The sequence below is a fragment of the Aythya ferina genome, assembly GCF_964211825.1.
Source record: "Aythya ferina genome assembly, chromosome: 20".
In the NCBI taxonomy this organism is placed as follows: domain Eukaryota; kingdom Metazoa; phylum Chordata; class Aves; order Anseriformes; family Anatidae; genus Aythya; species Aythya ferina.
This window is the reverse complement of record NC_140318.1, coordinates 2743063-2770601: the sequence shown is the minus strand read 5'-3', so window position 1 is coordinate 2770601 and position 27539 is coordinate 2743063. Positions and strand designations below refer to the sequence as shown.

General features: G+C 52.5%; 1 protein-coding gene across 5 annotated transcripts in view; it reads left to right on the top strand.

Moving 5' to 3' along the window:
• Positions 1 to 22637, top strand: part of NACC2 (NACC family member 2) — a 49542-nt gene extending 26905 nt beyond the window's left edge. For 3 of the 5 annotated variants that reach the window (XM_084493835.1, XM_084493837.1, XM_084493838.1), the window contains exons 2-6: positions 4001 to 4927; positions 12874 to 13041; positions 15673 to 15778; positions 16080 to 16177; positions 18085 to 22637. In XM_084493835.1, the coding sequence (XP_084349961.1) occupies positions 4063 to 4927; positions 12874 to 13041; positions 15673 to 15778; positions 16080 to 16177; positions 18085 to 18584 (1737 nt within the window). In that variant the 5' untranslated portion in view covers positions 4001 to 4062 and the 3' untranslated portion in view covers positions 18585 to 22637. Of the gene's footprint in view, positions 1 to 2419; positions 2647 to 4000; positions 4928 to 12873; positions 13042 to 15672; positions 15779 to 16079; positions 16178 to 18084 lie in introns of all 5 variants that reach the window. The other 2 variants (XM_084493839.1, XM_084493836.1) reach the window with 2 other exon arrangements.
• The last annotated feature ends 4902 nt before the right edge of the window (positions 22638 to 27539 follow it).

The following is a 27539-nucleotide window of genomic DNA, read 5'->3' as shown; positions in this document are numbered from 1 at the left end:
GTTTGTTTTCAATCTGGTTTTGTCCAAGGTTTGTGGTGTTGGGAGAAGTCCGATCACCCTACAGGGACTCACTTCACCCTCTTGCTGTGGTGATGTCTGGTGGCTGCTGGTTTTAGGGGATGTGAGGTGTGGTGGTGGGCAGGTTCTGCTTGGCTTCCAACACAACATTATCTCATTTCTTGGTCTTATTTTGGTTACCCGTAGTCCTGCCATGAAGGGATGAGGTAAAAGGAGGAAGAAACAAAAAAAAAAAAACACCACTTCTGGCCTGCAATTTAAGTCATTTGGGCTTCTGGAAGCTCCTGAGTGTTTGCTTGTGTTCTGGGTAGTGTTTCCAGCCCAGACGTCAGGTGGTGTCACTGCCTTTACCATTATTTCTACATTTGCCAGAGCCTTTCTCTGCCAGGGGCTGGTGGTGTGGGCGCTCACCTAGTGAGGCCCAGCTGGTTTGAGAGCAGAAACCTGCTGGGAGATGATGGGGGGAATGGAGAGAGCATCTTGCTTCAAACTCTGATGCTTTGTGGCAAGTTTAAAATGAAATCTGCCGATCATTTGCCAGGCTGGGGCACTAGTTTTGTTGCCTTGCTGGCTTAGACATATCCCAAAACAGTGCAATTCTGGCTATTTTTGAGTTGTGGGTGCCTCCTGGCACGTCTGACCTGTTTGTAGAGCATCTTCTAAGCAATGGTAATAATTCTTACCTGTTTTAAGTTACCTCGTTCTGTGCCAGCAGGGCTGACCCCCCTAAGCAAGCCTCCCTGTGGAGGCCGGCCCTCAGAAGGAGGCTTGCTATGGGGCCGGTGTGGGCTAGGGGGGGACTGGTGGGGGAGCAGGGACTTGCACCCCATGGGGACCTTTGTCCCAAGCTGCCAGCAAGGATCCCTCCCTTAAATGTCAGTTTTCAACTTAAAACCCCAAAGCACGGCCTGCCCAAGCCCTGCTGGGCCTGGGGACCCGTGGGCGCCACTCTGAGGTGAGGCTGGATGGGGACAAGGCCACCTCTTCTCCGTGTCCCCTCCTGCCACCCTAGCTGATGTGACGAAAGCAGAAAGCATAAAACCCACATAAAAAAATCAGGAATTTTTACAGATCTAGAGCGAACCCGCGTTTGCTGGGGGAGGCTCCATGACTTTTTGGACAAGCTGGCAGCGTCGTGGTTGGAGGAGGGCTGTGGGCTTGGCCATTGCGGTGTCTTCTCCAACCTTCTCGTGGAGATGTGTGGTCGCCTCAGTCACCTCTTTCTGCTTTTATTTCCCTCATCAGCAAGAGGCAGAGGAGACCTGGGCTGATCTGGGAGCTCTGCCGGGCAGTGGCGGTGCTGGGGGCCACCCTGTTTGAGGGCAGGCACCCAAATGGGGACAGGGGCAGCTTGCTGTGGTCCTGGGGGGCACAGCTTGGTGCACCAGGCAGGTGCCAGGGCAGCAAAGTGGAGATATGGGCCAAAAATCTGGGGAAGGACCAAGATGGGGTGCCACAGACCATGTCTGCACTCTCCCCTGTCGTCCTTGTCTAAGGGTGGCTGGATCTTTAATCTCTTAAATTCGAACTGCGTGTGACCATCTGAGCAGAGCCATTGAAACAAATCCTAGAGCAATAATTGAAATAAAAACGCTCTGGGCAAGAGATAAGTAAGCAAAGTAAGGCCCCACCCTCTTTCCCAGAAAATAGCACCAAACATGCTCAATAAATGCGAAGGTAATTTAAAATCTGAATCCAGGAGACAATGTGACTAGGATTTCATTACTTAAGCAAATGGATTTGCTTTTAGTGGATTCAGCCACAGACTGAAAGAAGCTTTCCCCAAGGGGTAAACATTTTTCCTGCATTTGAAAGGCTTTCTTGTATGTTCGGGGAGGGGGGGGGGGCTGGCGGGAGGTGGGCCATGCCTGTGGCTGCCCACAGAGCACCTTTATTTCTTTATTTCGTGCTGACCTGGGCATTCCCGCGCCCCTTTGGGGTGGCGGTGGGGGGATGCCGGGGCTCAGGGCAGGATTTTGGGGTGCTGGGGTGCGGGATGGGGGTGCTGGGGTGCGGGCTGCTGTGCTCGCCGCCCCTTCCCCAAGCCCGAGGAGTTACCAGCAGCAGTGCCAGCGCTGCAGACTGTTTGGAATAGTTTAAATGCTTTGACACTCTGGATGTACTAGATGGCAGGGGAGGCAGTTTACAGCGTAATTCATATGCAAAACTGCACTATAAATTTAAAACCTGTCTCAGTTGCCGTGGCACCACTAAGCATTTCATCAGCATACAGTACAGTATTTCTGCCATCTTTGTTTGCATTGCAGTGACTCATCAAAAGTCTGTCTTGTACCAACACTGAGAGCATTCCTCTGGCACTGATATTTCTCTGTTTTTAAAGCTTCGGTTTGAAACTGGCATTTACTTCAGGTCCCTAATCAAAGGGCTCTATTCATTGCAGAGAGCAGCCTGAATGTTAATCTGCATCCGGCCTATTCATTTAGATGCTGTGCACTGCCGTGGAGATTTGACTTGGTAAAAGCTTGAGCTCCAGCAGATACAAACGGAGGGGCTGATACTATTTTTTTCCCCCCTGAGCCATCGCCGTCGCCGCACAGAGCGCAGCCGACGGGGCGATAAGGAGGGACCGGGGACCCTCCGGCAGGCGCTGGATGTGCGGTCTGTAAGGTACGTGCCCGCGCAGGCGGCGAGGGGTCCGAGAAGTTCCTCGCTCGGAAGATTTTTTTTTTTTTAAACCATGCAGATACAATTAAATTGGCTCTGAGCGCGTTCCCTTTTCTTCCTGTTACCCCGTGGCCTTGCAGATAGGACTCTTTTTTTTTTTTTTTTTTTTTTTTTTTTTCTTCCCCAGCACTGGGAACAGAGCAGCTCTTTGTGGGTTATTCTGTTTTCGGAACAGATTTATTTTTTTTTTTTAATCCTTCTCTGATGAACTTCTTTTTTTTTATTATCATGATTATTTTTAATGATGTTCTTGTGGTCTTTCGGCACTAGTTAAACGTAGTTTTTCTTTTCATCCGCGTTAAAGGCTTGGGGGGGGGGGAGGGATTTTAAATCTCCTGGACTGTGGCACGGAGCTCGCGGGGGGGGTGGCCGGGGTGGGGGGGTCCTGGGCTATGGCTGCGTGCCGCTGAATACGCAGTGATTTGCTTCGCCGGAGTTTTAGTGCCCAGAATGCACTAAAATTAACCTCCTCGGCGTCGTGCGGGGCTTGCGCACCGGCTCCACGTTCAGCTGAGCCTTCCCCTGGGATGTGAGAGGCAGAATTGCCCCCGCCGCAGGAAGGTACCGGGGTGGGGGGGACAGAAAAAAAGGGGGGGGGGGGCTGGCCCGGGCTGTGCCAGGACCCCCAAACCTAGGGCACGTGTCGGAGGGTCCAGCGGCCTCTGAGCAGCACCCGGCTGAGGCTGGGGCATCTGCCCAAATTTTAGCTAAGAGCCGTTTTGTTCGGGATGATTCTGTCGGGAAGGGGTTTGGCTGTCGAAAGGCTTCCTCTTTCTGGTGCAAACGGGAAGGTCGCTCTGTGGAGTGCTTTTTCATGGGAGCTGTTGCTCCCGACAGAATCCTGTATTTATTTCAGGCAAAATGGCACGTTGCTTTATAAATATCTTTTCTGTAGTTTCAGCATCGCCGGTGGTTGTTGTTGTATTTCTTATATAATGCTGCCCAAGGTCTGTCTGTTTTACATGTGCTTTACTGTTCTCTCCTCTCCCATTACGGTTCAGATTTTCCTGCATAAAGTAAACCCCGGGGGGAATAAATCAGCGGTGTTTATTTAAACAGACCACAACTTTAAGAAAATATTTGAATTTTGGAATATCCCTTGCCATCCACCAATAGCATTTCCAGCGTTGTTTAGAAACATCGATAAGTGATTTTATAAGCAATTGCTTCTCTGCATTGGCTCTGAGCTGAGTTCGGAGCCTTTGATGTGCGGCGAGGCTGGTTCCTCTGCTTCTGCGTGTGCCGGTGAACTGTCTAAAAACGCTGTTCCTTTCTCCCTGCCTTCTCCCTTTTTCAGATGTGCCCTACTTTGGATATCCCTGCATTGAATGTCTGAGGAGCTCCAGCTGATCCTGAGCCATGTCGCAGATGTTGCACATAGAGATTCCCAACTTCGGGAACACCGTGCTGGGCTGCCTGAACGAGCAGCGGCTGCTGGGGCTGTACTGCGATGTCTCCATCGTGGTGAAAGGCCAAGCCTTCAAGGCTCACCGGGCGGTGCTGGCCGCCAGCAGCCTCTACTTCCGAGACTTGTTCAGTGGGAACAGCAAAAACGCCTTCGAGCTGCCGGGGACGGTGCCCCCCGCTTGCTTCCAGCAGATCCTCTCCTTTTGCTACACCGGCAAGCTCACCATGGCTGCGAGCGAGCAGCTGGTGGTGATGTACACGGCGGGCTTCCTGCAGATCCAGCACATCGTGGAGAAAGGGACAGACTTGATGTTCAAGGTGAGCTCCCCCCACTGTGACTCTCAGACCGCCATGATCGAAGACCCCAGCTCGGAGCCGCAGAGCCCCTGCAACCAGCTGCAGTCGGCCTCGGCGCCCTACGTCATGTCCCCCTCCATGCCCATCCCGCTCCTCACCCGCGTCAAGCACGAGAACCTGGAGCTGCAGGCGGCCGCCGTGCCCGGCTTGGCAGCCAAGCGGCCCCTCGAGCCGGCCACCCGGGACGGCGCGGGAGGCGGTGGCCCCGCCGCCGGCCCCCTGAAGCTGTCCCGGGTCTCCTACTACGGGGTGCCCAACCTGGCCACCCTCCTGCCCAACGTGCAGCAGGTGCAGTACTCGCAGGGGGAGCGGACCAGCCCCGGCGCCAGCAGCATTCCCACCACCGACAGCCCCACGTCCTACCACAACGAGGAGGACGAGGAAGACGACGAGGCGTACGACACCATGGTGGAGGAGCAGTACGGGCAGATGTACATCAAGTCCTCGGGAGGCTACTCTGGTAACGAACCGTCTCCATCCTTTGGTTTTCTGCTCTCCCCGAATTTTTTCTCGGTCCTTCTCCGGGCAGTGCAGGTGGTTGGGGGCTGTTGGCTTCGGGCACTTTGCTCGTTCACGTGCGTTGCAGTGCCTGCAGTGCTGGGGACATCTGCACTCAGCAGCCTGAGGCGGTGGAAGCCTCTGTCCTGGTACAGCGTGGGCAGGTCCCCCGGTGCCACTGCTCACGTGCCGTGTCCCCAGCTGGGACACTTTAGGTCAGAGGCTACGTCACCCAAAATGGGCTCGTCAGCCACCAAGCAGGCTGTCGTTGGCGAGCGCCACGCCGTGGGCGCCTGGCCCCACGGCCGATCCCTGTGCTGTGGGGCACCCGTGGGGCACCCAAGGGTCACCCGTGGAGGGCAGCATCATCCCGAGGCAGCCTGGCTGGGCCGTGGGGTGTGAGGCTCCCTCCTGGCCCTTTGAAATAAGTGGTGAGTGCGTTCTGCCTTCCTCCGAACGTCATCGAATAAATCATCTTCACAGAAGATGCTCGTTAGGGATATCTGCAGAAAGGCGAGCAGGGAGGCTCTGCTCCCCCCCCGTGCTTGCAGTAGCACCCATTTCCTGTGCCAGAGCAGCCTGGTGCATTGTAGTCGAGCAGGGAAAGGCAAATTGATAACGTTTTATTTCTGTCTTAGAACCGCTGTGCCCATAACTAACTGGAATCCCTCTCTTTGCCCTCGGGCTGGGTGAGGCTGGCGGTCCTGCTGCCCAGGCATGGTGCAGGGCTGGGGGGTGTGGGACTGGGGGTGCTGGAGGCGGTGGCTCGGGTCTGTGAGTGCTCCCAGGGATGTCTCTGCGGGCTGAACGAGCCGCCGGGTCTGGTGGCCCCGAGCCTTGGGCTGCCTCTGCGTGCTGCTGCTTTGCTGAGATTGCTGGGCTAATTTTGCAAATATTTAACTCATTTGTTGAGGAGCTGGCATGCTTTCCTCAAAGCCGTTTGGTTTGATTCTTAAGCAAGGGAGAAGATGTGACAAATGCCACCTTTTCCCTTGCCCAAAGCCTGCTTCTCCCACCCCATCCCAAAGAGCAGGAGCCCGAACTTCCCTCAGCCCCATCCGCCTGCCAGGCAGCAAACAGACAAGCAATAATTCCTAAACCCTATGCGACAGGGGGAAGGCATGCAAGTAGCAGTGATGCTATTTCAAGATTAGAAATATCTGCTGAGAAAACGAGCCTCTGAAGCCTCTCTGCTTTCTGCGCCGCGCTCCGAGCAGTGTCACCACCCGTGCCGGGCAGATGGGGACCGGGTGTCCTGCGGCCGGGTGCCCGCCGGGCACGGGGCTGTGCCAGCAGCCAGCAATCCAGCGCTGGTGTCGAGCCGAAGAGAATTAAGGCTGTTTTCCTGCATGCTGGTTTTGTTTTTATTTTGTTTTGTGTTTTCCCACTGTAGAGCACGCAGCGAGTAATATGGGCTTGTCCTCAGCGCCGAGCGCTCGGAGCATTATTCTTCAGAGAAATGGGATTATAGCCTTGTACACTGTGTTTGCCTTTCTCTGTCGTGGGGCCAGTTTATATAGCAGCAGAACAAAACCAATTCTGCAGGACGCCAGGAGGCTGTGGCAGGACAAAGCCGCGGGATGGAGCAGGAGGCAGCTATTACCCAGGCGGGCGATGGTGCCCGATTCTCGCTGCCGCGCCACCAGCGTGCTTCCAGCTGGAGAACTGCAAAGGCCAGCAGCTTGCTTGGGCGTCGCTGGCAGCGTTTCAGCCTTCCAGCCCTCACGTGGGAGCTGGTCGTCCCGGGGAAGGAAGGTTTTCCTGCCTGGCTCCTGCAGGGAGAAGCCTGGGACCGCTTGGATGCGCTAGGAGCTGGCACGAGGTGGGCAGCGCCCCGGCCGTGGCTCTGCCCCGCGCCGAGCAGCCCCGGCGAGGCTGCAGCATCCTATGTTCCTGCTAAAATATCTCTTCCGCACCAGCACATTTCAAGGGAGTTTCCTGTTTTAAAGAAGCCAGCTATAGTATCAGGCTTCCTGGAAAACAGGGCACACAAAAAAGAGATTAAAGCAAAAAAAAAAAAAAAAAAAAAAATCTAAGCTATTCCATTATGGCTGGGACTTGTACAGCTAACTGTGTTTTAATTACTCGGGATAAACTGTACCCTCAAAAGGTGCAGCATAACAACACCGTAAGATGGAAGAGAGCGAGCCAGCTAATCCTGCTGCTGGCATGTAGAGCCCGCAGCCTCACAAAGGCCTGGGGGAGGGGGGAGCCGCTTAAAACAGATTGCCAAGGTTTCCAGGAGCCCCATTTGTAAAAACAAAAACAAAGCCAGAGAAGAGCACAGCAGCTTAAGCCCTGAATTTCAGAGATTTTTTTTTTCCCCTTTTTCTGCACTTTCTCCCCACCCAGCAGCGGCGGCGCTGGGCCCGTGGTGCTGGGTGCGGGCGCTGGCCCCTGCTGCGGGTTTCGCCCACGCCTGGCCGGGGCAGCACCGAGTCCCACCCGTGGGCTTTCTCATCTGTTCTCCTTCGCCCCCTTTTTGCATTCAGAAACGATCTCCGAGGCTGGGATCCAAGAGGCGACGATGAGCACATCTCGACCTTGGCAAAGGGTGGTGGAAGGGGGAGCAGGAGAGAGCCTCGCGCAGGGACGGGGATCGTGCAGCAGCGGTGGCACGCACAGGAAAAAGCACAGGGTGTGCAGAAGGGGCTGCAGATAAATGCCAGGACGAGTCCACACCTTAAGCATGGCATGCTGAGTGGCTCCTGATCCCGTACGTTGGTCTGGACCTGGAGAACACAGGCCTGGAGGACGCCGGGGAGGCTGCTGAGGCTCCTAGCATCTGATCAGAGGAATGCACAACTCGGGGAAAATATTAAACAAAAGCAAAGTATTTTTATCCTTCTTAATTACAGCGCCGTGGGCCTGCTCTGAAGTGGGCTGCAGCAGGACTTGCAGATGCTTGGCGTGGTTTCTGCGTTCCTGTCAGTCAGCTTGCTGCTTAGCAGATGCCTTTAATTCGATTTTGACAGGCAGCGGCGAGGTTGCGCGAGGCGAGGGTCCCCCTTCCCTCCCGCTCGCCGAGCGCTCCTCTGCAGGGGAGAAGAAATCTTTATGCAGCAAATCGCTGGGATGGAAAAGCTGGACTTGAAAGTTACGAAATCCCGAACTGACAAGAGCACACTTCATTAAAAATTCATCTAAAATAGCCATTATAGGATGGTCGTGGTAATTAGCTGAGAGAATAGTTTTCTCTCCTGGCCTCTGATTCCTGACAGTAAGGAAAGAGGGCAAGAAACAACCCAGAATCTGTAATGAGCGGCTCTGGCACAGGCTGCAAAGTATCCCAAACCGAGCTACGAGGAGAAACGCTGCAACACTTGGAGTCGCAGCCGGTAGCGAGGAACCCATTAACATCTTGCAGCCAGCTAATTGCGCTCGGAATGAGGTAGCTGGTGCTAGCTGCAGAGCCGGGAGCAGCGCGGTGCAGGGACAGGTCGGACAGTGGTGCTGTGGGCAGGAGGATGCCCCGAGCAAAGGGTTTGTGCATTTTTTAGGAACCAAAACGCTCCCAAGGGCATGCCCTGGGTGTTAGCTGGAGTGCTTTTGCTCTGGCTTTGCACGGGGGCTTCTCAGGGCTGCGAGGTGCGGGCGCGGAGGTGCTGGTGAGGGTGAGAAACCTGCCCCCTGCCACAGGAGCACGTCCCCAGGCTGGGGACAGGCGACAGGGCCAGCCCTGGGGTCAGGCAGCCTCTGCCCTTTTTAGGCAGTGAACTGGTCCCGGTTTCCGCACCGTAAAGCACAGATGTTTAATTTTAGGCTGGCAGATGTTTCACTCCTGGCTGAGGTCTGCAGCAAGGCAAGATAGGGGTATTTATAAACCAGTAATATTTTTCCTATACTAATTCCAGATTACCTCCCTGTATAAATAGGTCACAAATCAAAGCTCTGCCTTCTAGCACGCTGTTATAAATGGACCGTTTGGAAAATGTAAACTGTCCCGGCTGGGGCTGCATCGCACACCCGGCCCACGCGTGCGGGCAGGCACACCAGGCTCCGGGCAGCCACCCCCCGAGGGCTCGCCGTGCCAGGGGCTGCTATTTTTGGGCAGGGTATTTTGGGGAGAAAATGGGCTTGTGGGATACAGACGTTGGTAAAGCATCGCCGTTTGGAAAGGAACTTCTCAGGAGAGAACGGGGAGAAAATGACCCAAGTGTTGGCACAAAGCAGATGGAGGGGACATGGCGGTGGCCGTGGGCTTGTGACTTGTGGCTCTGTCATCAGGATTTTGGTGAGCTTTTGGTGAGGGTTCATCGCTCCGGTCTTTCTGTATCTCAGGTTCCCATCCCTAAACTCGAAGTTGCTGTTCCTTGCCCACTGGTGTGGTTTATGTCAGCAAATGGCCAAGAGTTGAGCGCAGGCTGGTGGGAAGCGGGGACTCAGGAGCGGTCCCAGGACGCCTCAGGGATGGTGTGAGGCAGAACCTGGGCACCTGCTGCAGCCTCACCACATTTCCCACCCCACCCCACTCATGACGAGCTGCAGCGTCCCTACAACTTTCAGAAAAAACGTGTATTTGGAAAATAAAATCCCTCAGCGTCCGACGTGCGGCCATGGCTGCTCCCTCGGCAGCGATTTCCTGCAGGCCGCGGGCAGGCAGCTTTCGTGGTCGGGGACAAAACTGCACCACACAATCCTTCACATTGTTTGCCCGTCCATTGAAAGGGAAGGAGCTGCTGCCCTCTGAAGATACACATTAATTAGAAGCGAATACTATCCTGTTCTTCCGCGCACAGAGGCCAAACAGACTTGCTTTCTTTGAGAACATGGGACCAAAGTGTCCCTTGTGTCCCGTGGCTTTACATAACTGTTCTGTGCGCGGCGATGGCTATCTGCTGGCTGGGGGAGCTGAAAGCCCTCAATCTTTGCTCATTTTTCTTTGGGGGCATTGAGTTTGTGCTAATGCTTGAATCGAGACGAATTCCAAAAACGGTTTGTGCGCCTGTTTAGTGAGAGGTTTGTAGACGGCAGGAGAGATGTGCCCGAATTGTAATAGTGGATCGGGCGCGCTTTGTCTTGTTAGATCAGATTTTGGGTTGTTTTTCAGAAATATTTGATTTCAGCAGAAGAAATGTTAACTTCTCCATGGCTCCATGTGTCTAAGACGAGCTGACTTCAAAAGCAAGGAGTGCTCGCGAGGCAGGATTGCCACCAGCTCTCCCCGGTGCGGGTTTCCGCGTGTCACTGCTGTTTCCCTCAAAAGCTGCTTTTCTTTCAGGGAGCGGGTTTGACGCCGCATTCTTTGAAATTTCTCCGGGAAAAGTGCTGATGCAGCACTCGTTCTCTCCTGCGTGCCTTGTTATTGCTACGCTGGGCTCTGTGGTGCCCCAGCCTGGTTTTATACGGAGCGATCGCTTGCGACGGGGGGCGGAGGAGGTGTGCCAGTGGAGGAGCTCCAGATCTTCAGCCAGGCCAGGCTGAGGAGGGCAGGACCACAGGGATGCAGAGCACCACCAGGTGGGTGCTGTGGGGCGAAAGGAACCCCTCAGCCCCCATGTGCCACGATGGATGGCCAACACCATGTGGTGCCCCTGTGGGTTTTACCCAACGCAGCCGTCTGAAGGAGCCCCGGTGTGATCACAGCAGCAACCCGTTGCTATTTCAGTCCCAAGCCTGACTTCTATCTTTTTTTTTTTCTTTTTTCAATTATAGAAGTATTAGCTCAGAAGTAGTGAGGACCTTCTGGCTGTCCCTTCTGCTCTGAAGTGTTTGTATTGATTGCAATTGCTTCCTCTGGAGACCTGCAGTTCATACCTGCAGAAAAAAATAATCACTGGAGGCCTCTAAAACCTTCCTGAGCATCGGTATCAGCTTCTCTTTAGCAGCACAGGATCTGCTAGTTTGTGGATGGTGATAAATATCTTGGGGAATTCTTACCTGAGTCATTAGTTTAAAAAAAATAAAGGATTAAATTGCAGTTTTACGCAAATAGGGCAGAGCATCCTGCTTCTGTCTGTGGTGGGGTTTTGTGGTGGATTTCTGCTCGGCAGCGTGGATGCCGTGTGTGTGCAGAGAGGCTCGGAGCAGGCATTGCTCTCCCTCTCAGCATTTATCACAATTACCGCAATTATCACAAGCCATGTGCACAGACATGGCCCCGTTGTCACCTCTGCCTTGTGACCCCGCTGCTTCAGGGTCGTGCGTGCAAGGCAGAAAGCTGTTGGCAGCTGCTTACCCCAGCAGCACGGAGCCTTTCTCCCACTGCTGCTGTTAAAGACCTTGCACATCCCAAGGCTCCTGGGGACTTACCGGCAGAACGAGTGCCGTGTGCGGTCGATGGCATCTGAAATTGGGAGGAATGTGGTTGGGTTTGTACACGGCAGAGAAGCACTCAGGGGATGCTGGCCGGGAGCATCCTGCGGTGCCTCGCAGGAGCTGCTCGTCCCTCTCCCCCTCCACGTTTGTGTTTGCTTCGCAGGGGCCTTTGTGCTGCCATAGTGCTTCTGTGGGCACGCTCTGCCAGAACCAAACGTCTGAAGGACAGCAGAGCTGGCCATTTTGTTTTTTTTTTTTTTTTCTCCCTGGTATAAAAAGGATATTTGGCTCCCGTCTCCTTTGTTTTATTTGCGTTGTGCCTAACGGGACGCGCTCTGCCCATCACCATCGGGGTGCACAGGTCCCTCAGGTCTCCTGCCCTAAACCTGCACGGCAGCAGGACGGAGCACGGCCACTTTGTGTGAATAACAGGGCTGAGATGGCAGGGGCATGGGCTTGAAGGTGTGCACGTGGGCTGTGCTGCTGCCATCGATCCTAACCCACACAAGGATGAGCCGTGCGCCCCTCGCAGCCCCGGCGCAGGGTCTCGGTGCTGTGGGGAGGACACCGACGGGTCCAGCCCCTGCGGTGGTAGCAGGGAGCAACTGGATACGGCGTGCACGTCCCAGCTGGAACACTGACCCTTTGTGCTGCTACTGCAGCAACAGGTCTGCAAAAACGGCTGGTTTATCTGCAGAGAGGAAGCACGGCCCACAGGGCATCGCGGCTGCGGAGCGCGTCGCCTCCTGAGGAGGGAAGGTCTCGAGTTCGGAAGCTCTAATTGCTGGTCTTTCTTTTATCGGTGTTCACGGGTATCGCAGCGTAGAGCTGGACTTGATTTCATGCATGGCACTTGCCACGTTATCAGCCCTTCCTGGGGAGGGACGGATGAAACCCAGGAGCTGTAGCTGCTCCCAGCCTGTCCCGGTGCATCTACAGTCCCTGTACGCCCGTGTCAGCCCTGTTCTGCTGGGATTTGTGCTTTCAAGCATTTTCATGGGGTTTCCAGCATCAGTGTTTGCTGGTGGGCTCTGGAGATGCTGCAGGGGTGGCAGCAGGGAAATGGCAGTCGTGTAACTGGGTCCTGCAGCCGCAGCTCAACACAATTTTTGGTCTCTTGGTTGGGGTCACGCTTGTCGTGGCGAGGGAGGTGAGCTGGTGACTGTCCCTGGCGCTGTGTGTGCCTGCAAAATCTGACGGTAACTTCAGCAGGGAAAACATAAGAAGTATTTAGGGTTCTGAGGTAGATATTTATCAAATCTGGGCAGTTCAGTGCCTGTGTTAGAGACCGCGGTTGGATTGCCAGCCTGTTCTTCTGCGAGTGCTCAGGGAAGCCAGCGCTGCATGCTTCATTTCCAGACTGATGGCAGATGTGCAGAGCTGCCCACTTTCATAAATGATTAACCTAGAACCAGTTAAAGTGTGATTAGGCTCCAGGAGTCCCTCTCACAGCATCCAGGCACAACTGCGAGGCTGCTGCTGCCCGTGGAGAGCCCGGTGAGCCTCCACATGGGGCTGCAGACCCGAGGCAGCGGCTGCTGGAGCAAGGGGTGGCTGCAGGAGCTTCCTGAAAAGCTGAAACCTGACCTTCTCTTAACGTTGTGCCTGCCTAATATTCCGTGTTCATGTCTTTCCCTTTTAATTTTGAAGTTGCTCAAGAAAAGCCAGAGCAGATCCCGCTGGAGAACCGCTCCTGTGTCCTCATACGCCGGGATTTAGTTGCTCTCCCAGCCAGTCTTATCAGTCAAATCGGATACCGCTGCCACCCAAAACTCTACTCAGAGGGAGATCCTGGAGAGAAACTTGAGCTCGTTGCAGGTAATAAGGGGGGGAACTTTTCTTGGCCTGGCAATCGCTGGAGATCACTGATACTTTCCTTCTTGAAATGCGTTGTTCATCTCGCACCATTGCTGGAGCCGTGTGCTTTGTGTGCCCTTGCAGTGTCTTTCTGGATTATTCATCACCAATCATCTTTTTTTAAAAAAAAAAAAAGTTCTAAGTTTCCTTTAATTTGCTGATAGAAAAATGTGTCATTAACAGGATTTATTCAATTGAATTAATTTAGCATTTTAATTGAATTCTGCAGCTTGTGTTCTTCCTGATTGGTGTGGGCTGCATTGCAATTGTATTTTGATTTAGATGCACAGATCTTATAAAAAAAAAAAAAATCATCACACTATAAGATTTACAAAGCAATAGAAATTAAATTTGTGTCAGTGAACAAGCTTTGAAAAACCTGTCGAAGTTTTTTTTTTTTTTTTAAATGGGGGATGTTTTAAGCTGTCATACGCTGCGGTTGGAAGGAGGAGAAGGAATCAATTTTGCTCGGTCCTTTCATGCATCTTTATTTTCGGTTTGGGGGCAATTTACTGTCCCTGGAGAATTCAGGGCTGCTCTGTGAGGGACGTAGGGGCTTTGGGGTGGAAGGTGGTGCTTGCGGGGGTCCCGGTGCTGCAGGGCTGGACACAGGGCAGGGCAGAGCAGCTGTGCTGCGGTGTCTGGATCGAATCTGGTCTGAAGAGCTTCAGGAAGCTCCCCCAGATCCCTTTTGCTGCCCCCACAGCATGGCAGTTGCCTGTTTTCCCCCCGTGTAGCTGTGTAGGTGAGGTGACCTGTGTGCCACGTCCCTTACCTGCAGCCTCCTTTACACCTGCAAAGCCCTCGCTGTAAAAAGGAGGCATGGCAGCACAATCAATCCAAACCTGCAGTCCTTTCTGGCTTCTTATCTCTGGGTGAGTAGCAGGGTTTTGTCATCAGTTTGCAGAGGGAATCTTCATTTCAGGGATTGCCCAGAACGGCTCCTGTCTGATCAACGGTGGGTTTGCAGGGGCAGGCAGGAGTGAAAAGCACTCAGCACAACGCAGCACAAAGCCACCGGTATTTATTTTGTATCTGGAATATTCATTTTGTACAAATTTACATTTTCTGTGAGACTTCTTAAAAACATCAAGTGGTGCAGGTTATTTTCACAGTGCGAGCTGCAAATTGGCTCGAGGCAGCTCTGCTTGATTTACATTTTTCAATCTGGAAAAAGAAAGTAGATTAATATCTCTAACTGATAGTGGCTGCCCGGGTTATTTTTTATTTATTAAAGTGAAGCTACCCTTGGTAGCGGCTGGCGTTCTGGCTTCTGTGTTAAAATACTGCTACTGGGGGCAGAAAGGCGAGACAGCTAATTGCTGTCCCCAAGCCGGGGGGGGCCGGACCCAGGGCTCACGTAAACTCTCCGTTCCGAGCATTTTCCTTTGTCTCGGATTTTTCGTGCCATCGCTGATTCTGCAAACTTCAGCAGCTTTCTCTGAGAGGGTCTTAAACCAGCCTCGCAATGCTCACAGCAAATCCGACGGGCAGATGCAGTGCGCGGAGCCGCTCTGAAACCCGCGCTGGTGCTCGCTTGCCTTCTGCAAGCTTTTTTCCACGAAGGTCAGGCTCTGGCAACCCCAGGCTCAGTGGGCACGTTGCCCCATGCAGCAGCAAATTCAGGGCCCCCCCAGCCGGCGGTGCTGCCTTCCCCCCCAGCACAGCCACCCCCCAGCAGCTCTGCCTTCATCCCGCAGATTAAGGACAATAATCTGAAGACTGTGCTGGAAATCCAGGAGGTAATTTTATTCCTCCGGTAGATGTTTTTATGTCTCGGGAGTGTAGGGTGTTTTGGATCCCGCTATCGCCTGTTATTTAGCCCTAATTAAAAGCAAGCCCAAGCCCCAGCTCCCCCCTGCCTGCGTGCTCCTGTCCTTTGGGCACTCTGTAGGGAAGGGGAAGGAACCTGCGGGGTCTGCTGCCAAACCTCTGCATGGCTAAAGCTGCTTTGGCAGGGCTCCTCCAGCTGCCGGAGAACATCCCTAAAGCCTGTGTGTTTCAAAGTCAGCAGTTCTGGGCATTAGAAGCAAAAATTCCCAGCTCGCCAGAAGTATCAAGAGGTTAGGGGCTGGGATTTTTGGAAACGGTTAGATCTGTAGCATAACGAGTGCTGCTTTCTGTGCTGGGTGTTTTTTTTTTGTTCTTGTTGTTTTCGGTTTAGTTGTGCTCTTCGATCTTTCACTGGAGAGAAGAAAAAGCCAAACGGTTTGGGGTTTTCTTCCTTCAGAAAAAAATAGATAATCTGGTTGTGTATATGGTATCACAGGATATAAGCCTTGTACTGTGTGTCTTTGGAAAAAGAAAAAAAAAAGAAAAAAGAAAAAGAGAAAAAAAAAATTCCACTCATTTGACTTCCACAGACCTCCTTCCTGCGTGGCTAAAATTGGGAATGCCACTACCTGGCTCTTGCCAAGACCCCGAGGGGCTGTAATAGCGGCCCCGCCAGCCTTGCCCATGCCCCTGCTGGCTGCACGCTCCCCTCTGGGCTGTGTCGGGATCGTGACCGAGCAGCAAAGCAGAAATCCCGGGTCGAAGGCGGCCCCTGTCAGCAGCACGAGGGCTTAACTTTGAATTCTCCCTCTCTTCCAGGCTCAGGTGTTTACATCACGCGGGGGCAGCTGATGAATTGCCACTTATGTGCCGGTGTCAAACACAAGGTCCTCCTGAGACGTCTTCTGGCCACGTTCTTTGATCGGTATGTCCTCTCGCAGCCCGTGCTCCCTCCAGGGACTCGGTTTATTTTCTGGTGGTTTAACTACGTTAGCAGATGATGTGTGAGCACACCATGCTCTGTGTATGCCACGCTTATTTCTCTGCTGTTTCTCAGCAATGCCTGAGCCTCAACACCAAATTTTCCAGTTCTGTGCCTTAAAATCTCGTAGCTCGGTGCCCCCTGCCCAAACTAAGCAGAAGAGGCTGGTGTCTTTGTGCGGGGCTTTGGAGGGCTGCTGGGCCCGGAGTCCCCAGTTAAGGATCTTCCTTTGCCTTTCTTGCAGGAACACACTTGCCAATAGCTGCGGAACTGGAATCCGGTCCTCCACCAGCGACCCCAGCAGGAAGCCCCTGGACAGCAGGGTCCTTAATGCAGTGAAATGTAAGGAGAGAGGTTTGCTGCTGCTGTGTCGGAACAGCATGCCGGGAGCAAAGCCGAAACCTAAGCAGGGAAGGCCCGCTCTGTTGCGTTACAGGGGGAGCTTAATGGTGAAATTAGGTTACAGGGAAATTAATTTTTCATGTCATTTTTTGTTCTGATTTTTTTTTTTTTTATTTGGCAATATCTTAACAGAAAGCATTATTGTTACCTAACTGTTTTGCTATGTGTTAAAACACGAATTTCCCAGTTAATTATTGGGTGCTCTAAGAAGTACATCAAAATCAAGCTTTTAGCATCAAGCAGAGCTTGATACTGCACGACCAGGTCTCTGTGCTCTGGCTTATATGTTTTATAATATGTTTTATAGACTTTTTTTTTAAAAAATGATTGAAAGGAACCCTGCTGCAAATAATTTCCTTTTTAAAAGTTTGCGTAAAGCAGCACTAGCTTTTGTTTTTAACATTTGAACGCCAAGCAAAGCCCTGCATCGTGCCGTGTGGCTCAGCAGGTCTGTCCCTAGAGCAGCTGGGCTGCCTTAGAGCTGGGGACCGAAAGATTCAGCTGTTCAAAACGAGCACCCCTTCCCCTGTCCTGCAGGTAAGGTCCCCGTGTGTCACCGCTTACACTCTGACTTCGGAGCCAGTGTGGGGCACCTGACGGAGTGCCCTTTGCTTGGCGAGCTTGTGCCCAGCAGCCAGTGCTGATAAAAGAGGGTTGTGTTACTTGCACCCAGGTGGTTCAGTTTTCTGCAGCAGGCTCCAGAAACCCGTGGTTAATCGTGGCTGCTGAGCTCCCCCTGCGTGCCGGGGCGCTGCCGACACGGCCGTGGCTGGAGCCGGAGCAGCGCGGTGCCGCAGGCAGCGCTGACGGTCGGCACAGCGGAGCCTGTCCAGCGTGTGCTTGATATATGGTGGAAAGCAAATGTTCTCTCACCCTCGCTGGATTCTGGATAGTAAATCTTTATGTAAATATTGTGCTGGAAAATGAAACTCTAAGTTTTTTTTTTTTTTTTTTGAGCGAGAGAGAGAGATTTGGAAGATAAATCTTTTCCTCTCCCTGATTGTTGCTCTGCTGCTGAACTCCAGGGGCCTTCCAGCCACCCTCTGAGATTTGCAGCACATGGAGGAAAAGGATAAACCAGCAGATGTTCAGTACATAAAGAGAGAATCACTAGGAAATGCTGTTTGTGCTTGCCTGTAGCCTGTGCGTGGAGCTCTCCGAGAGCCCCCCGGCAGCCCGGGCAGGCAGCGTTTCAGCCAAGCTGTGCTCCCTGTTGAGGCTCGTAGGTCATTTTGGAGGTTGGAAAGGCTTCGTAGTGCAGTGACAGTGCCCACAGCATGCTGTCGTGTGCAGGGTGGAAGATTTAGGAATAAAAATGGAAGTATTAGAAATAGGCGGTGCACAAGCTGTAACCGATGGCTGTTTGTCAAGGCAGTGCTTGGATCTTGCTCCACAACATCAGGTGCCTTGCCCGTGTGGAGAGCAGGGCTGGGCTCACCGAGCTCACCCCTCCCCATTAGCTGTGCACCACCACCTTCTCAGAGCCACTGATGGAGCTCGTTTTTAGGAGCCTCTGTTGCTCTCTTGTGCACCCATTTCTCCTCTGGCCTTTCCCTGCTGGCAGCTGGGGCCGGTGGTCAGGAGCTTGGTGTCTCTGGGGCTCTCCAGGTCCCCAAGGAGTGCTTGGTCTTTCTCCACCCCCCTTCCTCCAGTCCCTTTGGGGTTTCTCTGCCTTCCACTGCATCCCTTCCCGGCTGCCCCTGGAGCTGAGGAGCCCTTTTCTGCGGGTCCGAGCTCCTCCACCTGCTGGCGATCGGCGCGCGTCCAGGTCGGGCGAGGCTGCAGTCGCTCGGCCTCGTGGTGTTGCTTCCCTGACTCCTCAGCTCTGTGTATCCCTGTCTTTGCAGTGTATTGTCAGAATTTTGCCCCGAGCTTTAAGGAAAGCGAGATGAATGTTATAGCGGCCGATATGTGCACCAACGCCCGCCGGGTCCGCAAGCGCTGGCTCCCGAAGATTAAGTCCATGCTGCCGGAGGGGATGGAGATGTACCGCACGGTCATGGGCTCCACCACAAACAGTGTCCCCCTGGATCCCGAATTCCAGCCCAACTCTGCTCAGGTCTTTGAGCAGCGAATCTATGCAGAAAGGAGGAGCGATTCAGGAACTATAGTAGCTCTGAGAACTAACACGGTGAACGTAGATCTAAGCAATGGATCCAGCCAGTCCTTTGAACAGAGCGAGGATGCCGAAGGGGCTGGCTCTGTTATACAAGAGGCAGCTGCCACAGATGCTATGGCATCGGATACCCAAAGCACTCCACAACCTTTTGAACAAGGTTCTGGCTCCTCCAGCCGGCCCGAAACTCCGGTGAGAAGACAAGATGGTACTTACGGAGGGACTTTATAAAGAGAGCAAACGTTTTGTGACCTATAAGGGATCTGTAATACTAAAGCTGCTTGCATGCATTACTAATACAAAACAAAAATGTGATCAAGCCACTTACCTACTGAACTGCTACTGTTGCCTGAAAAAAATGTGATTTTTATTCTGCTTGTATTTAAAATTTATGAAGGAAATAATCGCATTCGTTATACTGTAAACGACTAGGTCTGTGGCGACCTACTTAAAAAAAGAAAAAACTATTGGGCTCCTTTTTTGATATTCCTGAGGTTAGTCTATAAGATTGTAGCTTTTTCCTTTTTTTTTTTTTTTTTTTTTTCTCCTTATTTTTCTTTTTCTAAGAAGGGGAGGAGAAAAGCTAGACACCCCCCAACCACCCCCGCCATCACCACCCCATCCATTTCTCAGCTCAGAAGTAAAGCCATCGTTAACCTTTTCCTTGAAAAGAGAGTTTCACCGTCGCTTCACAGGAAAGCAAGATGTGTTAGGGTACGAGTGGTTTGACTGGCCAGGATTTTTCTCTCGCGGAACGGCTCTAGCCAAGTGGCACAGGGTGGGGGAAATTGTTCAACGCTTCTGTCGGTGGAAGGTCGGCGAAGGACCCGGCGCAGGGAGCGGGGGCTGCCCCCGCGTCCCGGCGTGCGTGCAGGGAGGATGCGTGGGCTGCAGGCTGAGCCCTGCCCTTTTTCCTTTGGTGTTGTTTCTCGATGCGGCTGGGTTCTGGGTTTCGTTCCTCTCGCTCTCCCGCCCCGAGCGGCTCCTTGTCTCCTTCTCCTTGCTCGGCGCCCCACGGGGGGGCTGCCAAAGCCGCGTCCCTTGGTGGCTGCCGTAGGCTGGGACCTCGCTGGGGCCGGCAGTCTGCTCTTCCGTCTTTAGCTGCAGTGTATTGGGTACAAAAAGGGTTGTTTTATGTTTTTTTTTTTTTTTTTTTTTAATTAGCTTCGTGCCCCTCCATGAAGCGGTCAGTGGGAGGAGGAGGCGTTTGGCCTCTGGCTCGTCCTCCGGACAGGCCCTCCTGGGAAGAAGCCCTGTGTGATTTATCCACCCGCTTGTGGTTCAGAGCTGCTGTCCCCGGGCTGGGCTGCCTGCGGGGACCCAGCTGGGTGAGGGTGGATCCAAGAGAGCACCCGGCCATGGGGGACATCCCCTGAGGGATCTCAGTCCATCGTCCCCAAAGCCACGGCTCGGCGCAGCCTCGCTGCCCAGCCCCATACACCCCAGCTTGGGACGGGAAATGTGGGGTGCCTGCGGGCACCAGGCTCGTGCGTGATGATGCTGAGGATGGGGGCAGCCATGTGAAAGCCAAGTATGGCTTTTTTTTTTTTTAATTAATTTTTTTATTTTTACTGTGACTAACAGGCCTGCTTTAAAGGCTTTTACAGTTTGTCCTGTACTGAGTGTGGATCTCTGAACAAGTGCACAACTAGGCACTTTGGAAGGCTCCTGTGGCTGTGTTCTTCTTTTCTTTCCTGCTTTGGTTCCTGAATCCAGACGGCGCTTTGCTCAGGGTTTTCTTCCGTCTTTGTGTTCGAGTGAGGGAAGGGGAGGGGTGAGAGGCCGACCCAGCCTTTGGCCGCGTGTTTTGTTTTCTTCGATACTTGAAGCTGTTTTTTTTTTTTTGCATCGTGATAACGAAGCTGTCCGGCACTTCGTGCGTTCCACTGCTCTTTGCCCTCAGACGAGTGAACGCCGGGCTCCTCTCTGCCTCCGGTGCCCCCGGCCCCGTGTGGAGCCGGGCGCGATGCCGCAGGGGCGCGGGACGGGCACAGCCCGGGCCCTGTTTGCACTTTACCCACGTCAAACGAAACGCCCGCGGCCGTGGGCAGCGGGTGGGCAGCGGGAAGGGTTCTCCTCCCCTTCGGCACTTTGGGGCTCCCGGCCGGCTCAAGGTGTCCTGGACCAAACCAGCTCCCAGACGGGCGTCCCCGGGGGACAGCGGCAGCAGTACTTGAATGGCTTAGGACAGAGAATCTGAAGAGAGTCGAGTTGCACAGTGAAAATATATATTTTTATACCTAGCACAACTTCCTGTATATTTTTGGGGTTCTTTCTTTCTTTCCTTTTTTTCTTTCTTTTTCTTTTTTTTTTTTTTTCTGATTTGGGTTTGTTCATTTTATTAATTATTATTATTAGGAAGGCAAACTTCTAAAATGTGAAGGGCGTTGGGTTTTTCCTTATCTGGTAGATGAGGGCAAGCATTTTGCACTAATGTTTCCTGTGTGTGGAGGATTAATGATATGTTTGAAAATGTTATATGGATAATGATTGTATTCTTCTGAAAAACAAACAAAAAAAAAGTAACCCCTTTAAAATACTGAATGTAACGTGAGAACAGAGCAGTCCATCGATTGTATGCGGCTTTCCTGAGTGCCTTAGAATTTTTTGATCATTTTTTTCCAAGGAAAACAAATTGAGAAAATCAGATCATGACCGACTCCTTCCTCCTCTTTGTTTACGACACTATCTTAAATTATAGAACTTGGGGCTGCTTTATAATGTGAATAGGAAACTGCATTCATCTAGGTCTGATAGTGTAAAATCGAAGCATCAGTATTTATGGTATGTCTGCACCTTTATTCCTATGCTTGACTATTAGCAATATTACATGTATATTATATATCTAAAGTTATACCAAGCACCTTTAAAGAAATCGCAGCGTGAGCCTAACGAGCTCCGCGTGGCTGCTGGCCCCGTGCCCCCCATGGCACCGGGTGCCCCTGTGCCATCCCCGTGCCGCCGCTTGCCGAAGGGCTGCATGGCCTTCGGCCTCGCCACCCCGCTCCTCATGCTTCGGGTGATGCTCGGGAGCGATGCCCGCGGTGGCTGCGGTGCCGGTGGGCACGGGGACGCTGACGGCGGGGCAGGGCCCGCTCGTGGGGTGCCCAGGATGGGGGTCCCACGGGCGGGGGGCTCACCGTGCACCGCTTCACGCCTCCGAGTGCCGCGTCGCGGGCACGGTGCTCAGCGAAGGACTGGCGGCGCCCGTCCTCGGCCGCTTTACTGCTAAGGTTTTGTTCGATTGCTTATTTTTATGGAAATAACTCGCTGCGAGTGGAGAAGGGTGTATGGCCCATTAACCAACTGAAAACTAAGAGACAAGCCCTGTTTGCCTCTGCCGGCAGTAAATCCTAAACACAAAATTGAGAGTTCAGAGCTGTCTTGGGCTCCAACTGCTGTTTCAAAGTGTTCCTGCTGTATAAATTTGTCATTTTGTCAGCGAGCAAGCTGCAAACGTGCGCATTACCCTGCCCGAGACAGCCGGGGCTTGCTGTAAGGTGGCTCTCAAAATGAGGGAGTTTTGTAGAAAACAAGCAGAAAGTGCCCCAACAGCCGACAAACTGGATCCGCGAAGTCGAGCGCGCTCGAATTGGGAAAACCTCCAAGTGTTCTGACGAGTTTCTTCCACTGTAAGCGTTTTGCACACCATTGTGATTTTTATGTCAAAATAAAAGCCAAAACTTGCAATACTATTTTTAGCAGACAAAAAAATAAATAAATAAATAAATAAACAACTAAGTATAAATGTATAAAATATTTTTGACTTGAACATTTGGATGGCACTTGATTCAAATAGAACATTAATCCTTTGGACAGGATGTTTGGGAAAAAGGACTTAAAAGTACAAGGTTGTTTTTAAAGCGTCTTCATAGGGTATTAAGTAGTACTGTAATTCATGACTGTTAAAAATACTTTCTGTGCTGTAAGAAAAATCTCACAGTACCACTGAATTATGTTTCTCAGCTGTCTCAGCCACGAAAGATGCTAGCTTTTTTTTTTTTTTTTTATCGTGCATTATTCACTAGTATTTATGTGCTCTTACTCTGTATAGTTAAGACTGTTATTTTGTAGCCATGGCTGACACGATATATCAGTAACTAAAAAAAAAAAAAAAGGATTAAGGACCCCCCCCCCCCAGTTGAAACTGTGCTCATAGCTGTTTTCATATGATGAAAAATCCATAAAAAAACAAACAAACAAACAAAAACGTGATCATTAATTGTAAAACGCTTTGTAAAATTCACATTTACAAAATAATAAAGTAAATTGCAATTAAAAGCCTTTCTTTGCTCTGCTTTCTTTCTTTTCTGGAGGTCACTAGTCGGCGATGGATGTTACCGGTACTGGCAGGAGGGGATGCATGGTACAGGGGTGATCCCATAAATGCCTCGTACCGACGAGGAGGGTGCTGGCGGGCATCCCATGGCCCTGGGACGGGTCCCTGGTGCACGATGCAATGATTTTCTAGGGACTCAGGGGCAGCACGGGCTCCCCACGAGCTGCAGGACCCCCAGCTGGGTGTGATGGGGGGAAGAAGGGAGCAGGCTCAGCTTTGGGGTGTGGAAGAGGAAGGACCACGCGATGCCACCTCTGTCACTCGAGCGGTTCTCCCAGCATTTGGGGTTTTCGTGGGTCCTCCCCGCACCTCACCAGGCTGGCCAGTGGGGCTTTGGGCTTTGGGTTTGATGCCCTCCCATGCAGCACACGCTCCCCCTCGGCCACTCTCTGTTTGGTTGTAGTGTTTTAAATCCCACCCGCAGCCGGATCCGGCCCTTGGTCAGCCTCAAGGGCTGGGGTCCAGAAGGATGCGGTGTCAGCCAGAACACGAGGCCCCTTCCCTCTGCAGAGCACTTGGCGCCTGCTCTTAAAGGAAGAAGACATTCAGCGAGCTCAAAGCCATGAGCAGGTAAAAAGGGGGCAACAAAAAGGGGCTGGGGGGTGGCAGAGGGTGGGGGCAGTGCACGAAACACCCTGGAGCACGTGGTCCCTGCTGAGCGGGGTGCTGGGGTGCATGGTGCCGGTGTACCCAGCGTGGGCACGGAGGATGCTTTGGCACGGTGGCCTGAGCATCAGGACAAGCAAGGAAAGTGCAGCTGGTGGCGAGCTGAGACCCCCACACCAGCGAGGTGACCGAGGCAGCGGGGTGAGCAGCAGCAGCAGCGTGGGCTGACAGGGAGGTAATTCTGCTCGCTGTCGTTTTTGTCTTTTTTTTTCTTTTTTTTTCCCAACCAAATTGGCCATAAAATTGCTGAGAAGCTGCATTTCCTCTGCTTTGAGAAAAGAAAAAAAAAAAAAAAAAAAAGGTGCCCCAAACCACTTGCAATTGGGGTTTCATTTAATCTCATCTTACTGAAAGGAAAAACACAGAAACTTGGATGCTCGTGCGCAGCGCATACCGCCGCGTTATATAAACCATTTCAAACTGATTTATTCTAAATGAGTTGTTATAATCAGAATTTTCCTTATGAGCAGCTTTCTTGCAAACGTCAGTATTTCAGAAAAAAAAAAAAAAAAAAAAAAAAAAACATCATACGACTGCTCCAATATTTCAAACTGATTACTTATAAACACCATTTCTAAAATTAGGTCTTTGGTGTGCAGTATTGTCAGAGTGGGTGTATTATGATCTGCAGAGAGTATAAAAAGATAAATGAGTTATTTAACCAAGTAAACGACGTTGCTGTAGAAATGTGCAGAGGGAGAGCGTGCGGGGGGAGGGCCGGCCCTGAAGCCAGGCAGCTCGAGTCCCCCGGCAGCTCGGGCTGGGGCAGAGCTGGGGCACGAGGAGGGAGCTCTGCTGGCACTCATGGCACTCGGAGCAGTTGTGAGGTGCCCCACGGCTTCCTCCTGCCCCAGGATGGGGTTTTGGCAGCGCCGGGTGCATCCCGTTGGCATCGCCGTGGGGTGATGGGAGCAGCCAGACACCCTTGGGTGCTGCAGAGGGACCAACGTGGGGTGGCACAGGGAGCTGGGGGGGTCTGTGGCTGGTGCCCGGAGCTGGGGGCAGTGGGGGAAGAAACCTATGGCGATGCCCTCGGCTGCTCCCCCCTCCACCAGGAGAGCAAACCAAGAAAGCTGCTCCGCTGGCAGCAGGCCCCACTGGGCTGCAGATTTGGGCTGCTTCTTGTTTTTTTAGAGTTAATGTTCTCTTCTCCAGCTGCCCCAGCTCCTGATGGTATGCGACACTCAGGGCAGACGGCCTGGACCATGTCGGGCAGCGCAGGCCGTGGTTCATGGCATTGACTTTGCCATCGCGGCCCTCAGCTGCTGAGGAAAGAGGAGCGAGGAGGAGCCGAACCTGGCCACAGCAGGGCCCAGCAGCACTAGAGATGTTGAAGTCCTGCCTCTATCGGCTTCACAGGACACTGTAACAACCCTAATTGCAACACCTAGCCCGAAACACACCCCGAAGAAGCGAATCAACCCCAGCTGTGTGGGGATGGTTTTGGATACAGCCCCAAATTTCCCCCCCACCCCGGCCCAGCAGCGAGATCAGGCAGAGCCAAACCTCTGGGGATGGCTGGGCCCAGCCCTGCCCCGGGGTGCGCACCCATGGGTGCTGGGGGTGCCCCCGCTGCCTCTCCACAGCCTCACCCACGTGAAGGGAGGGCGAGATTTATGTCAGGGAGCAGCACTGAGCAGCTGCCATAAATCACGGCCGCGATCGCTGCCTGCATCAGCGGCTGAGGAACACTTCACGGCTCCTCTTATTTATATGCATCTTTTGCACCGAGCCATTTTATAATAGACTGTGAAGCAGCACTCCAGCGCCGGCGATGGCTGATATATATCGTGCAGGACAGGAAATACAAATAAAGGGTGAAGGGTAGGAACTGCATCATTCCCAGCGCGCGCCGCCGTGCCCGTGCTGCTCGGCGGCTCTGACTCGGGTGCAGCGGCGCTGAATTAAGCTCGCCCCCGGGCCCATAAATCAGCCCCCGAGCAGGGGCAGCAGGCGCTGTCGTTGGAGCATTACTGCAGGGTACCTCAGGAGTGAGAATAAAGCGGTGATGATAACGCCCCGGCCGTGGGTGATGGCTGGCAGTGGCCGTGGTGGGGTCGTGGTGGATTTGATGCTCTTGGGGTTGCGCTGGGGCAGCGACAGGCAGCATCGCTGCGGCAATTAGCGGGCTCCTGGAGCCAAGCCGCCACCAGCAGGCAGGTAATTAACGCAGGTAATTAACGCATTGCCGTTCCCGCAATGCCTGTCCCACGGTGGGATGTGAGGTGGAGGCTGCGGGGTGAGCCCAAGGCCAACAGGGTTTGGGGTTCACTCCCCTGGGCAGCAATCAGATCCGCCCAGGGCAATGCAGGGACAAAAGTTATAAAAAAATAAGGAAGAAATGCCGAGCCACAAACCAAGAGGACAGATAAATCTAGGAGGGGAATGTAATCTCACTCACCGGCCCCAAGCAGAAGTTACAATACATAAATTACGGCTCCTAAAAGCTTCTATAATTTCACTTCTGTTTGATTCGCCATAAAGCAGCGCCGTGCCCTCTGCATCGCGCCGACCGGTTACACGCTTGTACCGAGGCACGGCTCACGCTTAAAATAACATTACTGGAACAGGGATGGACAAGAGAATTCATCTGAATGGAAATCAGCTTGATTAAGGTAAACGGCCCGGAGTGTTTGAGCAGCATATTGTGGGGCTGAATAATAATAATAATAGTAATAGTAATAACAATAATAATAATAATAACAATAATAATAATAAATAAATCAGTGGCAGCACAGGGCCTGAAATGGTTTCATGAAATTGGACAGAGCTGTAATGGGGGGAAATGGAGGGACATGGCCTTAGATATCTGTGGCCTCAGAGGATGCCCAAAAGGGTGCCAGGGAGGCCAGCAAGGATGCTGGAGGCTGGTGGCACCCACATGGCCAGCAGGATGGATGGTGAGACCCCATTTGATGGGTAAAGGTGCCTTTTTTCCACACCAGCTGCTCTGCGCCGGGATGGCTGAGCCGCACACTTTGCTGAGCCGGGATATTTTATAAATAATCAATTGGTATTTAATTCCCATGTGATAACTGTCTTATTAAATCTAAATTTAATGTGTATTTGGGAAACCCTAATTTAAAGTGTTACTGCATGCACCATCTGGTGTGCTCTCTAAATACAAATGCAATAACATAATTCAGAATTACATCATAAAAGTAAGTTATAAGAGATTAAAATGCACAACTACGTTCTTCAGTCGAGGCAGCTTTTATGCTTTTTCTCCTGATTTAGACACAAATCACAGCCGAAACATCCCTGCCCTGATTAAGTGATTTTCTGCAGGGATTTTTTTCTAATGGCAAACGGGAGCACACGGGAGGGAGGTGAGGGAGCAGGAGCAGGCTCTGGGCTCTGCCACCATCAGAGGCACCTGAGGGATGGAAAGCTCTGTCTGGGGGGTGCCAGGTGGTTTGGGACCCCCTCCAGGGCTTCCCATAACCCCGAGGAGCTGTGTGTCCCCCCCAGCCCCTCTCGGGGTGTCCCAGCAGCCTGGCTTTTGTTTAAGAGCTGCTCAGACACAAAGCGGAGTTAGGTGCATCAATGATCTTTTATAGCAGCAGTAAATCTAATATCTGTGCAAAAAACCCTATTTTCTCTCTACGTTGAATGAAACATGAGATTCCTTAATAGAGAGGGAAATTAAAATCTAGTTTTATTGCAGTTCCTGTAACTGGTATCTAAGCTATTAATAATCAATCCATTCTTGCTTAAAAGCTAACATTTATCACACCGGCTAAGATGAGCTGACGGGCATTGGGGGGAAAGTACAATTGACTGCAATTACACTTTGAAAAATGTTATCTGTGCCACTGACCACTGGGGATAAATGATGAGATTTCATTTGTTTCTCCGAGCTTGAGATTCTTTTTGCCAACTTTCCTCTCTTATTGTTGCTCCTGCCGCTTGCCCCTGGCTCGGCCGGGCGAGGAGCAGAGCTCCTGTGGGAGCAGAGGGGAAGGGCTTTGGGGGACCCCAAAAGGGACCCTCGATGTGACACCCAGGGCCATGTGTCACCCTGGTGGTGGTGGCACCTTGGTTTATGGCCACGGTCCTGGGGGCTGCGGGGCTTTTATGCCTGGGAACGGACCTGAAGGGTCACAAAGTGGTCGGGACGGGCAGTGCCCCGCTCACACCCCACTGGCAGTCCCTCCAGAGCCTCTCTCAAGCCCATGTTT